The following is a 15,920-nucleotide window of genomic DNA, read 5'->3' as shown; positions in this document are numbered from 1 at the left end:
TGTGTGTGTGTGTGTGTGTGTGTGTGTGTGTGTGTGTGTGTGTGTGTGTGTGTGTGTGTGTGTGTGTGTGTGTGTGTGTGTGTGTGTGTGTGTGTGTGTCTGAAAATGGAAACAAATGCTGCAAAATAACAAAATAAGAAAGTGAGCGCGGAGCTCAATTCAAAGAATTTCTTTTTACTTTCAGATAAAACAATGCAAAAGTTTGCCACTTGGCTTTGATTAACCTTTTCTTAACTGTAGACTGTTTTTCTCAGAACATCCTCTGTGCACAGGAAGGAAAGAAATCTCTTAAAACACGTCAAATCACTTGAGGCTTTTGCCCAATCATGAGAAAGAAGCATCTTTTTACTGTCTTGTGCAAGTATTCATACCACTTGATCTTTTTCATATTTTGTAAGTTTACAACATCAAACTTGTATTTTATTGGGATTTTGGGATTGTCAGACATGAAGCATAAGTCATATTTATGCTGGCATGAAATAAATTCTTAAGAAAAGCATCTCCACAGCATAATGTTGCCACCACTTTGGTGGATTAAAGGTTTAGATTGTTTTGTAACCTAACCCTGCTTTAAACTTCTCCACAGCTTTGTCCTTGGCCTGGCTGTGAACAGCTGCATTTAAACTGAGATTAAAAAGGTTAAAAGGGTTTAAGAGGTTTCACTGAATTTTATTAACATTAGATGACAAATTCAAGAGGTTAATTTGTAAAAAAGAAAAAAAAAACACATATCCTTCAAATTCACAGTTATGAACTCAGTTATGTTGCTCTACCCCTTAAAGTTACTGAATTTAGAGATAGTAACCAGACAAAATATAAATAAATCATTCATGGGGTATGAATACTTTTACAAGACACTCTGGAACATCTCTCTTTTACATTGTAAAAAATAAATAAAAAATAAAACAAATTCAGTCACTTAGGAGATTTGTCCGTGGTTAAAAGGGGGAAAAAAAGAACTCATTAATTAATCACTAATTTCCTGTTCCTTCAAACTGTATTTGATTACACCATGATTTTGCCCGTAGTTTTAAAAAATAAAATAAAAATAAAAATGCTTTTTTAGTCTCTTATACTTTCGGTCAGTGCTTTCATCTTGAGATTCACTTATGTCTGTCTGGAGAGAAGAATTTTATTAAAGCGGAAGTACAGGTTCCCAGTTTCATCAGTGTGAGCAATTCATTACTAATGAGCCTTATTTGTGGTCAGGGATTTCCAATAATGGCTCTGCTCTCCTCTCTTGGGCTTGAGTCGGTAAGTCACATCATAAACGGGGCCGTAAAGCTCATATAGCAGCTCTCATTGCACATTCCCCACCGTCCGCCTAATTAGAAATCTTCAGCAACTCTTTTCTTTCACCGATGTGCAAATCTTATCCCTCCCACGTCAGATTATGTCTCAGTCTCTCACCCACTCAGACTGAATCCTCATAGTCGAATTAAAATGAGTCTTTCCTCGGTTCGTTTACATTTTCAGCTCACATTATGGTGAGATCTTGTTCATGTCATGAGCGACTTAATTGGTTTGGTTTAAAATCACATAAGGGGTCACCGAAAAACTCCCAAAATCTGGAACAGAACTTGATTAACATCAAAGTACCTGTTCTTCCTGGGCCATGCTTTCATCATGTTATGAGTACATCCATTTGTAGTAGGAGGGATGTTCCTCCCTCATTTTGTTAGTTTCTAGTGAGTGTCCATCCGTCATTGTGCATATTTGCTTCCAAAGGTGTGCCAAACACATTTGATGGTCAGACTGGGCTACGTTCTGCAAAATGTGGTACCATCCCTATTTATCCTGAAAGAAAATAACATATTGGCTCCTAGTTGGCATAAATGCCCAAGTTGCCTAATAAATTCTATTCTTTATGTCAAAAAAAAGAAAGAAAGAGAGCCAAGTGTTTTTATTTTTTCTGACATTTTTAATTTCATGTTTTGCACTGAACCAAATATTTTTATTCAAATTGTCAGACTTGTTCATCAATTCTCCACACTCTTCCGTTTTGTACCAAATTGGCATTGTCAGCCTGGTTGTTTGTTGAAATGCAGTGTACTGAGGTGCAGGCTCTGTGACTGAGCAGAGCACTCAGCCTCCCTCAGATTGCTGTCATCAGCACAAGCTTCGGTGCTACATCAGCGCTGTAATCAATCTGGCACCATGTCCTCTCGGAGAATTCAGCCTCCTCCTCCTCCTCTCCCTACCACTTTGAGTTTTCCATGTGTGTTTTGTAACCAGCTAATTATTTGATAGTGAGCGACATACACAGGAGCAGAGTGGGACAGACAGTGGGCGGATTGCCTGTTGTTATTTGTATGTAACGCAAATTGGGTTTCTCTTTCTCTTTTTGATGCAAAACAGAAAACTATATAGAAGTCAACAAATACTTAACTGCAATCTTTATGTGTAATAAAAGAACTTGCACTTTTTCTTATCTTTTTCAAATAGATCTTTCTTAGCTCAGCGCCAAATTCACAAAACCAACTGACCAACAGGAAAACATATTCTGTTTGATGCTTTCAATTCTTGTGCATTTGGAAAGAATTCACAAATAAGCCACAGCCAGAGGGAGCTGCCATCTTAGCAGTGAGTTTGTTAAAATGCCTGCTATCAGATACATGAAGAAAGGACCTGCTAATGAGAACAGACACCTCTGCTGGAAAAATAATTAGGTGAGGGCTCAACTTGAATTTCTGAAATGATGCAAACAGAATGGAAAGTGAAGGCAGACGCATGATGTGGTGCACAAAGACAGAAAAAAAAAAACTCAATATGTTTCACACTATTTGACAAAGATTTAAAACAATATATTGCACAATGTGGATCCGTCAGTAAGGTGTGCTTTAATAATGACACATTAAATTGGAATAGCATAAAAATGTCAAATTTATTCTGTATGTGTTGTCAGTTTTTTGTTTGTGTGCATTTCAATGCACAGATAATTCATCCTGCACTAAAAAAATGCTTTCACCATCTTTGTTTCGGTGGAATTGTTAAGGAAGACAATAAAATTACACAGTTGTGGACTGTGTTCAAAGAAAATTGTATGTGCCCAGTAATTGTGTATCTGGATGTAAGCTATTATCAACTGCCTGCAACAAAAAACAACAAAACAAACCCACAACGTCGGCATTACTGTTGAGCCAGTACCTTCTCACTCCTTTGGAAAAATCTGTATTGGATGATACAGAAAATACATCCTCCCAAAGTCACCCTTTGCCTACTCCAGCCTTTCATTAAATTCAAGCAGAGCCACTGCGCTCATAATCAGCTCACATGGCTCTTTCTTCTCCCACAGCCCCACTGCTCATAAAAAATTACATACTCAAAGGCATAACACGCTATAACTCATGTAAAGATTGAAACTAAATGGCTTTCCCGCCGCTGCTGTATTTTTACTTACTTTTTTGCACCGTCTTTGTATACTGCATGCAAGATTACTCAGCTCAAGGGAGAAGAAGAATCTGTATGAAAGAGATGTTGTTGTGTAGCCATGAAGTTTTGTCATTTTCCATTACTGTACACAATTTGTGGTGCTAAAAATAGACCTTCTGATACCACTTCTGATTCAGACAACATATACATAGTATTTGATTTCCATTGTGTTCATAGCATGGATAAGGCATTTTGTTTTGGGGATGTTGAGTCATGCAAAAGCATTAACACCCGTCTGATGTGCTAACCTTCATTGCATCCTCCCATAGAGGTTACCTTTGTTGCCATTTTCTTTAGAAGCTTTCCTAAGTCCCCAACCCCACAACAAACTACAGATTTTACTAATATAAAATATTCATAAATTATCTAGAAAAACACAATCTTTGTTTTCATAGTATAAATGGGTACATGTATATTTGAACATAATTTCTCCTTGAATGTATTGTGCCACTGTGTACTTTATACTTGCATCAAGATTTGATTTAATGTAAACTGTATAAATGATACAGTTGAAATTAGTCTGATAGAAACCTTTTCTACGCTTTTCAAGTATGATTGAATTTAACTACTGTTACTGTTGAGCAACTCTGTAGTTGCCATATTAAATACAAGTGTTGCAGTGAAGTAATCATGTTGACAAAAACTGTGTAAATGGTGAAGTTCTGATTTTATTTCTTTATACATTTATGGACACGTTGATTGATGACTCCCCACATTCCCTTGGGTAGAGAGGTTTTGTGTCAAAAAAACCCTCTAATAACACAAGTTACAAATATAAAGAAAATAGGACTGTGGGCAAATTAACAGCTGCTATTCTAAAAATACACTGGGGACATAAACTATTTCTAGAACTCTGTAGGGACAAAACATGATAATGTTATCAGAATTTGTTGAATTTCATGAACTTATTTGCTCCTTCTTATAGTTTCCTTTGTGTGTTTCTTCTTCTTCCAGATTTATCAGACTTCTATCTTCACTTAAACCCATTAACATCAACTTAGATAGCTCAATCTAAATGCAAGTTGCGTGGCAACCTGAAAGAAAGAGAGAGACTTCCTGAGATGATAACCAACTCCTGGATAATTCTGCCAAATGACTCTAAAAACACTGACCCTGATAAGGAAGAGCAAAAATTAAAGTAACTCTTAAAACTCTGTAAATGGCCTCAACCCCTGAACGTGCTTAATAAAAAAGTCAAAGATGAGCATTCCAACTAATTTTCATGGATTGAGGGTCAGCGTTGAAAGAGGAGAGAAGATTGGAAATAAAACTCATTTCACTCCATCAGGAGATGATAACGCCAATCAAATAACTGCAGCCACTGACCAAGAAGGAGGGTGTCTAGTTGAGGTCACAGGTTACAACACAAGCTCTATTCCTCCACTGGTTCGTCAGAGTGACTCTCCAGACAAAATCGTAATCTGGGGATCGGAGCAGCAATGTATGGAGCCTGAGCTCAGAGAATTTGAAATCCACACATTCTTAGGAAACCAAAGTCAGGAGGAGCATAATGAAGAGGAAGATGATGGAGAAAGCATGAAAGATGGTAAGGATGAGGGTCCCATGTCCATATCCTCAAGTTCAACGGCCAGCTCTGCTTCAACCGGTGTCAGACGAAACTACGACCACAACAGGGAAGAGAGCAGAATACAAAGGAGCAAAGAGAAACGCATCGCCTGTCACAGTACTGAAGAGCTGGATACATATGTGACAGGCTCAGTAGAGAAAAGAGACACCAGGACAGGCATTGATAGACGGACAGGGGGTCTGAAGGAATCCAAGTCTGAGACAAATGTGTTTGTTTCCAGTCTGTCAGCTGTTGCTCTTGGTGGAAGTCTGTCTAGTGCTCTGGATTCCAGCGGTGACGCATGTCTTATTTCCCTTTCCAACCCCAAGACAAACCTTTTTCCCAACACCAACTGTACTACCTCAGCCCAGACCAGCAGAAGGGCAGCTTCCCTAGACACCAATCAGAACTCTGCACCATTTCGTCCTCAAGAGAGATATGACTGTCATCAATACTATGGCCAGGAACAGAGACTGGAGGAAAGGTGTCATCATAGAAACGGAAGATCCTCTGATGGAGCACTTGGCCAAAGGAGAAGGACTGGATTTGAGGAGAGGGTGCTGCCGCCTCGGCGCCAACAGCTCGTCAGACCCCTCTGCCAGACAGAGATGATAAGAGAGAAGACCTTGCCAGATCCTAAAACTCAGCAAACTGGGACAGTGCTACATTCCTCCAACAATGCATCACCAGAGTCACACAGCAGCAGGTCAAGCAGAAAGTTCACAAAATCTGCTTTACGGGAACCGTCAGACTTCTCCCACCTTTACAACATGAGTGCTGTCTCCCAGCTAAGGCAGCCTAACCAGGCATCCCATAGGGAGGTTCCACCCATGGAAAAACAGACAACTACAACTGGACAACATCTATCTGGTCCCTCTAACACACCCACTCTGGAAAACAAACCTCAGGCTCAGCTCACTTATCGAAGGAACTGCTCCAGTCCCAACAGGACTGGAGTTGAATCCAGGTCATCTACCCCTCCTCAATCCCCTCTCAGGACACCACAGGGCTCACCACGCAGGCAGCCCTCTATGTACCTCATTTCCAGGAATGTCTCTGGAGCTTCTAGGCACATCCCATCAGGATGCAACCCAGCTGTACCAACATCAGCTCAGGGCTATGGCAACAGTTGTTTGAGAGCTCCAGTGAAAACAAACATAAGCACAAGTGGAATCCCAAAAGCGCCTCTTAACATCCAGCAGAGCTCCTCTAACTCTAACCCCAAAGAGAACTCTCCATCACCTAAACTTAAACCTAAAGGAATCCGCCCCAAGATCATAACGTCTGTTCGAAAGAATCCTCAGTTTAAAGTCCAGGCTGCTGACGGACCTTATCAGGTCTCATCTCTGCCATCCAGACTCTCGACTTACACTCACAGCCAGATATCAGCGGCCTTTAAGGATCCGTCTAAAGACCCGCGCAGAAACCCTGACGCTGAAACCCGAGGAACCCCTGTACTTAGTGCCTCCAACCCACTCTACGATAAATATCGCCAAGAGATGCAGGTGAACAGTTTCCCACCAGGGCTGCAAAACAGGAGCATCAGGACTCCTGGAAACACAAACACTGTTCCCCCAGCACATGCACACAGCCACAATGCATCCCCGAAACTGAGCGGAAGGGTGGAGAACTACTATGGGACATCATCTGAGGTGAGTTAGATATATGTGATCTACTCTATATCTTTGCACTGAGATTGATCTTTTATACAGTCATGTGGAATAAATTGAAATATTTAAGAATAATTTAGACTGGTGTTTTCAAGCCTTTTTTGTTGTTAATTTTATAATGAGTTTTTAATAGCTAATAAAAACACATTTAAGATTAGAGTATTACATCAGCTCAATAAAAAAATTACTTTTTTTTAATACAGAAATGTGAAGTTAATGAAAAGGATGTTTAATAGCAGCTAATACATTTTTAATCAACATGTCTTTTTTATGAGCTTTTTTATGTGTCTGATCATTTTTAATGTTCTTATCAGCTTGTCTTGAGTACTGGTGAGCCAAAGGCAGTTTTCCCCCGGCAGACAATAAAGATTTTTTTTATTATTCTTTTCTATACTCTCTTGTCATCAAATAATAAAAAAAAATGTCATGTGCCATGATTGGCATATTTGGCATAGTTTATTTACTGCGCATGTATTATTCTAGCTCATGCTAACATAGTTGATGATAGATCCTCTGTATCTTTTTCAAAGTCCAAGCGCTGATCGTTATCGCCTTAACATTAACATTTTTTATTAATTTGTATTAAATAGCCTTATCTGGCACTAACATCGAGGAGATATAACTCTCAGTGCAATGTGTGTGTGAAAGGTTTGCCCCTGTTAATTCATTTCCAAACATAAGAAGGGAAAACAAGCAGCTTTTTTCTCACTTGTTTTTTATAAACAAGCCAGTCATTTTGGATTTCCACATCTAGATTTGTGGAAAATCTGTAACATTCATATTTAGCTTTAATACATCAGAGCCTCCTCTTGTACAGCTTACATATGTGAAGCTTTGAGTTAAAACGGAATGCAAAAACAAACTGCAATGGATAACTTTATTCTTTTTCTCTGTTTTTTTTTTTTTGTTTTTTGTTTTTTCTATTGGCCTAAATTTAATTTTCCATGGGAATTGCTGGTTTTACAGGAAATAAGGACAGATCTTTCAACTGCTATGCAGATGTTTGTTTCTTTTATTCATAATGATGTGGCAGTGCATTACAATATGTGCTGCAGAAGTCAGGAAATGTCATGAATTTGTCTTTCAATAAATTTAGTGATTCTGATTTTTAGGTGGGACGATCCAACAGTTTGAAAGGCGTCTCCTCTGAAGATGCCTTGCAGGGCAGGACAGTTACACAGGCCGGGGGAAGTGGAAGTCTCATCCGTTCTGGCAGAGGCCTCCGTTTGGGTCTTGGAGCCGTCACCAGGACAAATGCGGGTTCCGTCAAGACCCGTGGACCCACCGGTCAAGGACAGAGGTCAGCGTTGGCCTTCAGCCAGCCAATCCAAACTGTTAGCCCAGCGATCAGCCAGAAAAGCCAAGATAGCACAGGTAGGATGCTCTACACGTTCACTTCTGGAACGCCAACTGAAAATGACTTCACCAGCCCAAATTTTGACTAAGTAGAGTACAGCCTGGTCTTCCTGCTGCCATGCAACAGCTAGTAGTTGTGGGACCTGTGCATCCCTCAGCCTGGCTTGAGATGAAGGCGGTTCATTAAAATGCATTCTCTCTGAGATTAATTTTGGCAGTCCTGATTGGATGGCTGTAGGAGGGGACGCATTCTGCACCAGAAGGCAGCAATCTACAAACTGAAATATAAAAATAATAAATAAATAATAAGCCACTTGCATCTTCTCCTCAGCGAATTTCTAATTTCAGTGATACAGATAGCGCCTCTGACTGCTGAAATCAGATTTTTTGCTTCAGCTCATCTGTCAATGAAATATTGAAGTACTGCATTTTCTCATTCTTCTGGAAGGGTCCTTCATTCTTTGCTTACATGCTGTATTTCATTTGCTTTTTCCCTTAAAGTGATAACTTAGACATGAAGTGGAAAAAACCCTCTAATATCAAATCGATCAGCATAGTTTTATGGTTTATCTTATCATATTCTGTACTAATGCATATCTAAGGCATATCAGTCTGCATGCACTGTTTGTTCACTGGAATGTTTCTTAGCTTATGCACACTAGATTAAATGTTGACAGAACATTTGTCTGTTTTGAGTACAGTGCGTTGCAAAAGGATTAATACTCTTTGGACATTTTGTCATAATTCAGCCACGGATTTAAATCGTTTCGCTGGGATTTGATGCTACACACCCATTTAAAGATTGCATGGTTGTAAAGTGGAAGAAAAATGGCAAATGATCGTACAGTTGAAATCTGAAATGTGTGACATGCATTTACATCCAGCTCTCCTGAATCAATGCTTTTTTTTAGAATTGATTTTTGCTGCTATTACTTCGTGGTGTGACACCACCATCTTTGAACATCTGCAGATTGAATCATTTTGGTCATTCTGATGTTCAAAATAACTCAATCTAAGTCAGATGGGAAAGACGGGAAGAATCCAAATACATATAATTCAGATTTTGTATCTATGAAAAATTTTAAAAAGCAGGTATCATTTTCCACCCAGTTCCCTTCATCCATCCATTCTCTATACCCGGGTTCGTTTCCTTTTATTCTTATGCACTAATTTCAATTATGACTTTTTCAGTATTTTGTAAATGAAAATGTCTGACACCTACTAATTATAGCAATTATATAGTTTATGACACAGCTGTGTCACATGATTGCAGTGCATAGCTTAAAGCCTGTATTGTTATGATAATGAGGAAAGTCCACTTATAAGGTAAGACAGTGAAATGCAATGAACCATTACTGCAATGGATTCCCTCACTCGTGCTTCTCCATGCTTCCTTTCAGTAGCGCTGCTGGGACTACACTGCAAACAAGTATTACATTTAATAACATGCAGCTTAAAGCCTGGAGGTGGAAATCTATACACACTGTCGCCTCTCACTTTGGACTGTGATTAAAATCATTAGTGCTTATGCCAGCTGCATGTCCTATTGATTTTTCCTGGCCTTATTTACATAATTTATCCAAAGTGAGAATGGCCTTGTTTCACTCAAAGACCGTAGCACACTTTGGCTTTATTCAAAAGATTCATGACATATTCTGCATTTTTAAGTTTGAATTGAATTGTAGAAGGAATTATCTGAAGTAGAACACAAATGCAAAATTAAAAAGTAAGCAAAGTAAGCTATTTAAATCCCAGCCTCTCAGATGTGATGAATAGGATAAGGAGCGGGGGTGGGAATGCCAGGATGCAAATTAACACATTTATCCTTAATGATCCTGACATTCTCACTCAAGAGGAAGGAGCTCCAAACTCATAAGTAGACCTCATGGCACACAGATATTAGTGGTGGAGGAAATATGTGATAAGCATGAGTTGGATCTCTAATGATGCTGGAGGGGGTGGACTTTTCCACTTTGTTCCCATTCCACTTTTTCCTTTCCCTAACATCAGGCATCTGCTTCTCCCTGTGAAACATGTTTTTTCTTCTGATGTAGTAGTTATCCTCTGGGCTCCGCTGAAGCACACAGCTGTGCCAAATGGAAAGGAAAGGAGGGTCGCGTACCTTATCTCTGCAGCCAGCAGGGGATAACGCTTTTCTTCTGTGCAGGATCTTGACCTTGTTTTTGCAGACTATGGAAGCCAAAATGGGGTTTTTATCCAAAGTCTTGAGATTTGACCACTGAATTCTATGTGTCTCTGTACGAAGCCTAAATTGTTAATGTCTGCACATCCTAACTTTTAATTTGCTGTGAGAAACAATAGAATCTATACAGATTCAATTTTGACAATAACTTCTGTTCACATCACAGTTATGCTTTACTTTGTGTTGGTTTAATACATGAAATTCCAAATTAAAATGCTTTTTCAAAGCACTGTATCAGGACAAAAAAAAAAAATCTTTCCCCTGTGCTATTTTGTCGGTGTTGAATTGATTGCCATAATTACATTAGAAAATATTTTGGCCATTAGTCCAATCTGTTAGCAGAGGCAGAGCCAAACAGCTATTTGCAGTTTAATTTACACAGTTATTATGTTTGCTTGTTGGAACAACCAGAGTCACCATAAAGTAAACCTCATGCTCCCTACTGAGAGAGCTTTAACAACTCATGATGAGTGATCCAGCACGGGTGTACCTTGTTTTCTGAATAAAATGAAACAACTGCCATATTTATTGACATTTTGCCTCTTGAAATATGCAGTCTTCCTAAAGACTGACAAACAATTCAACGTCAAATTGCCTGTTTCATCACTAGATGACCAGGTTTTCAGCCATCAAGCTCCTGCGGCTCCTCCTGCCTCCACAGCAGCGTCCCAGCCCCCATCCACAGCCTCCAAATCTCTGCTTCCCAAAGTCAGTCAGTCTGGGTTGCGGGCTCCAGGTTTCTCCTCCAACCGTCTCCCAGCAGGCCGCCTGGCAGCCTTTGGTTTCGTCAGGAGTTCCAGCGTCTCCTCAGCGTCCTCGGCCCACTCCGCTGACAGCGTGCAGAGTGATCCCTACAGAACAACACACCGTGAGTTCCCTCTGAACAAAAATAATGACGCTTTTTTTTTTTTTTTTTTTTTTTTTTTACAAAGTGTGACAGTTGCATTTGTGAAACTAAGCTTAAAATTATTTTTTCAGTGAACATCTTAATCAAAACATTTGCTCTACTTTCATCAAACTTTTTGTTGCTTCAATTTACAACACTTTGTAGAAAATCATTGTATTTTCACCTCATTTTAGACCAATATGAAGTAACACATAGTTCTAAAGTGGCATAAAATCCAAATCTTAAATGTGTGGCATGAATTTATATCCCGTCACTCTAAATCGATACTCTTTAACCACCTTTCATTACAAATCTTTTGGTAACACATATCTCCCAGACTTGTTCAAATTGACAGTCTTCTTTGTAGTCTGTAACTCATTTGTAAACTCCTTACAAATAACTTATGTTGAGTCAAATTATATAAATAACATCTGTGAATGTTAATAATCTATAAACATGCAGTATGTTTTATGTTCTACAGCCACTATCAAGTTTTCAGAAACTCCCACATCATGATTCTGACACCACCATGTTTAAAAAAGTATTCATAAAAAAAAATATATATATATATAATAATAACTAATTTAAGCCACATTCCAGAATATTGTCACTAACGTCTTGCTTCAGTCTTGAGTTGTGGTGGGTCATATGATCTTAGATGGGATGCTGCAGGTTCCAAATTAAAGTATTACACAGACTGTTTCAAATGAAAACAACAGCAGTAATTTAAAGATTACCCTAATTCAGAAAGCTCCAAACTGGGTCTGTGCCACAGATTCTGTGAGCAATCAGAATGATAAGATCAAACTCGCTGCTGGATGAACCGTGTAAATGTTCTCAATTTGCATTCATGGTGTGAAACTCTGAGTTTTTCCAGTTGTGATTTCAGGGCTGCTGGGTTACTTGGCTGAATTTTGAGGTAGCAGCATGTCTATTTAATGTGACCTACATAAGAAGGCTCGCTCCTCTTCTCCCAGTTACAGTTGACGTAAGCGCCACACACATCAGGCCCCCTGTTATGTCATCCCCCCTTCCCTCACTTCCTCCCTTTGAAGCATATCGTTTTCATGATTTTTTTTCTCTAATTTGTGGAAAAAAAAAAAAAAAAACAGAAAAAAAGAGTTCATCATCTTACGCATAGACTTAAATCAGCATGGTGATCTCCTTCAGAAGAAGTAAGAGTTTCTTTCCTACAAGAAAGCTTCTTTGTTGAGCAAAGAGGTTCAGATAGAGACAAAAACACGATCATTTCAAAAAATAATGAACGTGATACACACAGATGTGTGTGCTAAAGGGAATGCTTAATATTTGTTTAGATTTTCCCCTTCAGTTTTAGTTGGTTTTGGTCTGAGTTTCTCATTGCAGCATTGCACTTAAAGCTGCACTCCTTGAACCATGTCTCTTTCTCTTCACATGGGCATCTGCACTATTTGCTTGATTTGGGAGACAGACTCAAGTTTTCTTTGACACTGTCTGGAAGGAAGTCTTCATGTTTGGTTGGTTACTTCAGCATTTAGACAACAGTATTATTTATTATTGCACGTGTAAACTTTTGAACATAAGAATATATATTCAGAAGGTCTCAAAAGCAGCATCTGCACCAGTCTCTCTAATTTGCAATGAACTACAGAAGCTTGGGAGGAGATAAAAGAAGATCAAGGATGACAGTCGTGAGAGGTAAAAAAAAAAAAAAAACTGGGGGCCTTTGATGAGAATGTGGGTGGATTTACTTTTGATTTTGATTGTGTGTGTTTTACGTGACCTTTGTTTGTGAGGTGTTTGAACTCCTTTCTCTATTTAGGTTTAAAGTGAGCCAGACTCATTCTTTCAATCCTTCTGTGTAACATAAATGGGTGTCTTGTGTGTTTTTCATGTTTTTATACTGGGAACAGTTTTATGATCATAGTAGCTTCTATGTTTTTTGCACCTGGATTCAACAGTTTTACACATTGTTGCTGAGAGTTTGATCGCTGAAACCTAAAGCAGCATTCAACTATTGTTGATTTTGAACACTTGAGGAAAATGGCATGAATTTACAGTTGAACCATTATGTGTTTCAGATTCCTAGCTCAGTTAATTTGATCGCATAACTGTGTATTTAAATACCAGTATCTCTCAACATTTCCAAACACTTTTCATATCATATATCTTTACATCTTTTTCCTCCAAAGAATGTAGGCTTGTTATATCTCGGGTATTTTTCCTCCACGTCACTATACCTCAACTTGAATAAAAGCACATCCATGCTTACAGCTGAGGTTTTACACACTCTTCACTCATGGATATCATGGGAGTTGGTGAAGCTATACACTTCCCATTTGTGCAGTAAGAGTAAAACCTGTGCTTGGTTGCTCCTTTTCCCCATTGATTCCCAAGCTAAACGTGCAAATGTAGATCCCTGGAGGATACAGACCAAATAAATCAGCAAAATGACGAGGGGATTTTTAGCTCTTCAGTAAAAGAGGTCAGAAAAGTAAAACACTTGAGCATAAGACTGCTCTAAACAGTGGATGAGGATGTGCATTGTCCAGATTAATTAGAGTCTATACAAAATAATAAAAATCAGATGAAAAATTATTTGTATCCATGAGTACAACATCTTACTAAGTGTTACGTGAAAACGTTAAGGTGTTTTATTGGAATTTATGACAGATGAACATAGCATAGCATATAATTGTGAAACAGAAGGATCGTATTAAGTTGTTTTAAAATCTTTACAAATGAACTCCTGAAAAGTGTGGAGTTCATTTGTACTCAGGCCCCCCCGAGTCAATATTTTGTAGAAACATATATTGCCGAAGTTATAGCTGCAAGTCTCTTGGTGCAATCTTTCTATTACCACTGCACATCTTAAGATTTAAATCTTTGGATATTTTTCTTGTATGTGAAACATCAGTTGCAAAGTTTTTGCCTTTCCCAATTGTTTGTTCTGATCTGTAGCTCTGGATGTAGGTTTCAGGTTTGTATCCAAGTGGAAGGTGAGCATGTGCCCCAGTCTCAAGCGCCCTCCATCTGTTTTTGATCCAGAACTGATCTATATTTAGCTCCATTCATCTCCCCCTCTATTGTGGCCAGCATCTAATGAAGAAAAGCTCTTTAATATTGATGGGATGGTGTGCTGTGGGTGATGTAAGTGTTTTGCCACATGTCATATTTTTGCACTTTGGTCGAAAACATCCATTTTGGTGTAATCTTCACCTTTATCCATATAATCACCTTCCTAAAAGAATGGCCTGTGTCTTTTTTGGCTAACATGATTTTAGTAAAAATAAATAAATAAATATCTCTTTCCAAAAGATGTTTTAGGCAAAAACAAAACAGGACTTTTGTCAAAAAGTCATTTAATCCATTGTGTTAGGAAGGTCACAATATGTTTATTGCTCACATGGGTTGTTTAGTGCTTTTTTTTTTTTTTTTTTTTTTTACCAGTTTTCACTTCAATATAAAAGTTATAACTGGGACATAACCAATTAAAAGCTGTCCTGTTAACAGATTCTCGTATCAGATCTGTGGATTGTTATATTGTTTTCCTTCCACTTTGAAGCTTACTTTGCATTTTTCATTCAAAATACCACCAAAATATATGGAGGTTTGTTCTGTAATCTGACAAAGTATAAAAATGTCAAGAGATACGAACACATTGGCAAGGCAATGTGACAATAAGTTTGGAAATATTTTTCACACACAAACTAATGTAAGCAAGGTCATATTGATCCAAAGCTTCAGCGATGGCCTTAATTGATTCTTATCAACTGTTTGCATATAAGAGGCTTGTAAGTAAGAGCGGAGCAGTCGAGCATCTTGGGAGCTTTAGGTTTCTCTGTATAAAATCAATACACTATTAACAAAATCCCGGCATTGGTGTTGTCACTCAGGCCTCCTCAGTTGTTGCATGGTCGTCGCTGTTGGTGTATTAGAGAAGGAGCATCACGGTTCAGGCTATCCACTCCAGCCAACATACAGAGCTGAGATGTGAATGCAGCAGATGGAGGCTGATGAAGCCTGGGTCTGAAAACTCAAATCCTAAACTAGAGTGCTATCACTCTTATCTGTACTTTAAAAAAAAAAAAAGAAAAAAAAAAAGAAAAGACTAATCTAATAACGCAAGAAATCAAAATGAATCTAGGGAGCAGAAGGAAGAAGGTGAAGAGTGATGTGGCTATAAACACTAATCCAATGAGTCAAAATGAGCAGCAAGCATAGAGAATGGGAAAGTGGGATGGAGGGGGGAAACGAGCGGAAAGAGAAGCATCAGTGTAGATGGAGGAGAGGATGTCAAACCCCAGATGCCACACAAGGCTTAGATCTGGTCTGAGACTCATGCCAGCTCACTGCGAACAGATGGTTTCTGTGGTGCATGCACACACACACACACACACACACACACAAGCATGCATGCACACATGCACACAAGTTCTCACCCAAAGAGCAGCAAATTAGATGGGCCAATTAGATATGGATGCTATTCTGTGGATAAGGAGAATAAAACTAACATGGCTGAAGCTTCTTAAAGCATCAGATCTGTGACAGGGAAGATGGTCTCATCGAGCCTGTTCATTAACTGACAGCTTCATAGTGCATTTCATCCAGCTCAGTGTTAACTTGACTTCATGACTGAATCGGACATTTCACGCTGAAAGAAAACTGCTGGATCGATAGCAGCTAAACTTTAGTGTTTCCTGCATTATGTGCTATGGGTAAACATGAAGTGTTTAAAGTGTGCTGTTTTTTTTTTTTTTTTTTTTTTTTTTTTTTTTTTGTTCCAGTTTTAAAAGCATTTTTTTCTAAAAATAAACTGCTGGTTTT

The 15,920-nt window shown here is 38.7% G+C and overlaps 1 protein-coding gene across 2 annotated transcripts in view; it reads left to right on the top strand.

Moving 5' to 3' along the window:
- mtus2a (microtubule associated tumor suppressor candidate 2a) overlaps window positions 1–15,920 on the top strand; it is a 51,243-nt gene that overhangs the window by 13,564 nt on the left and 21,759 nt on the right. For both annotated transcript variants that reach the window (XM_015047985.1, XM_015047984.1), the window contains exons 2-4: window positions 4,387–6,651; window positions 7,782–8,043; window positions 10,839–11,096. In XM_015047985.1, the coding sequence (XP_014903471.1) occupies window positions 4,633–6,651; window positions 7,782–8,043; window positions 10,839–11,096 (2,539 nt within the window). In that variant the 5' untranslated portion in view covers window positions 4,387–4,632. The remainder of the gene's footprint in view (window positions 1–4,386; window positions 6,652–7,781; window positions 8,044–10,838; window positions 11,097–15,920) is intronic.

This window comes from Poecilia latipinna, unplaced genomic scaffold (genome assembly GCF_001443285.1).
Source record: "Poecilia latipinna isolate Pla-1442-1.1 unplaced genomic scaffold, P_latipinna-1.0 Scaffold853, whole genome shotgun sequence".
Taxonomy (NCBI): domain Eukaryota; kingdom Metazoa; phylum Chordata; class Actinopteri; order Cyprinodontiformes; family Poeciliidae; genus Poecilia; species Poecilia latipinna.
Note: the sequence above shows the minus strand (reverse complement) of the source record. Positions and strands in the feature narration are given on the sequence as shown.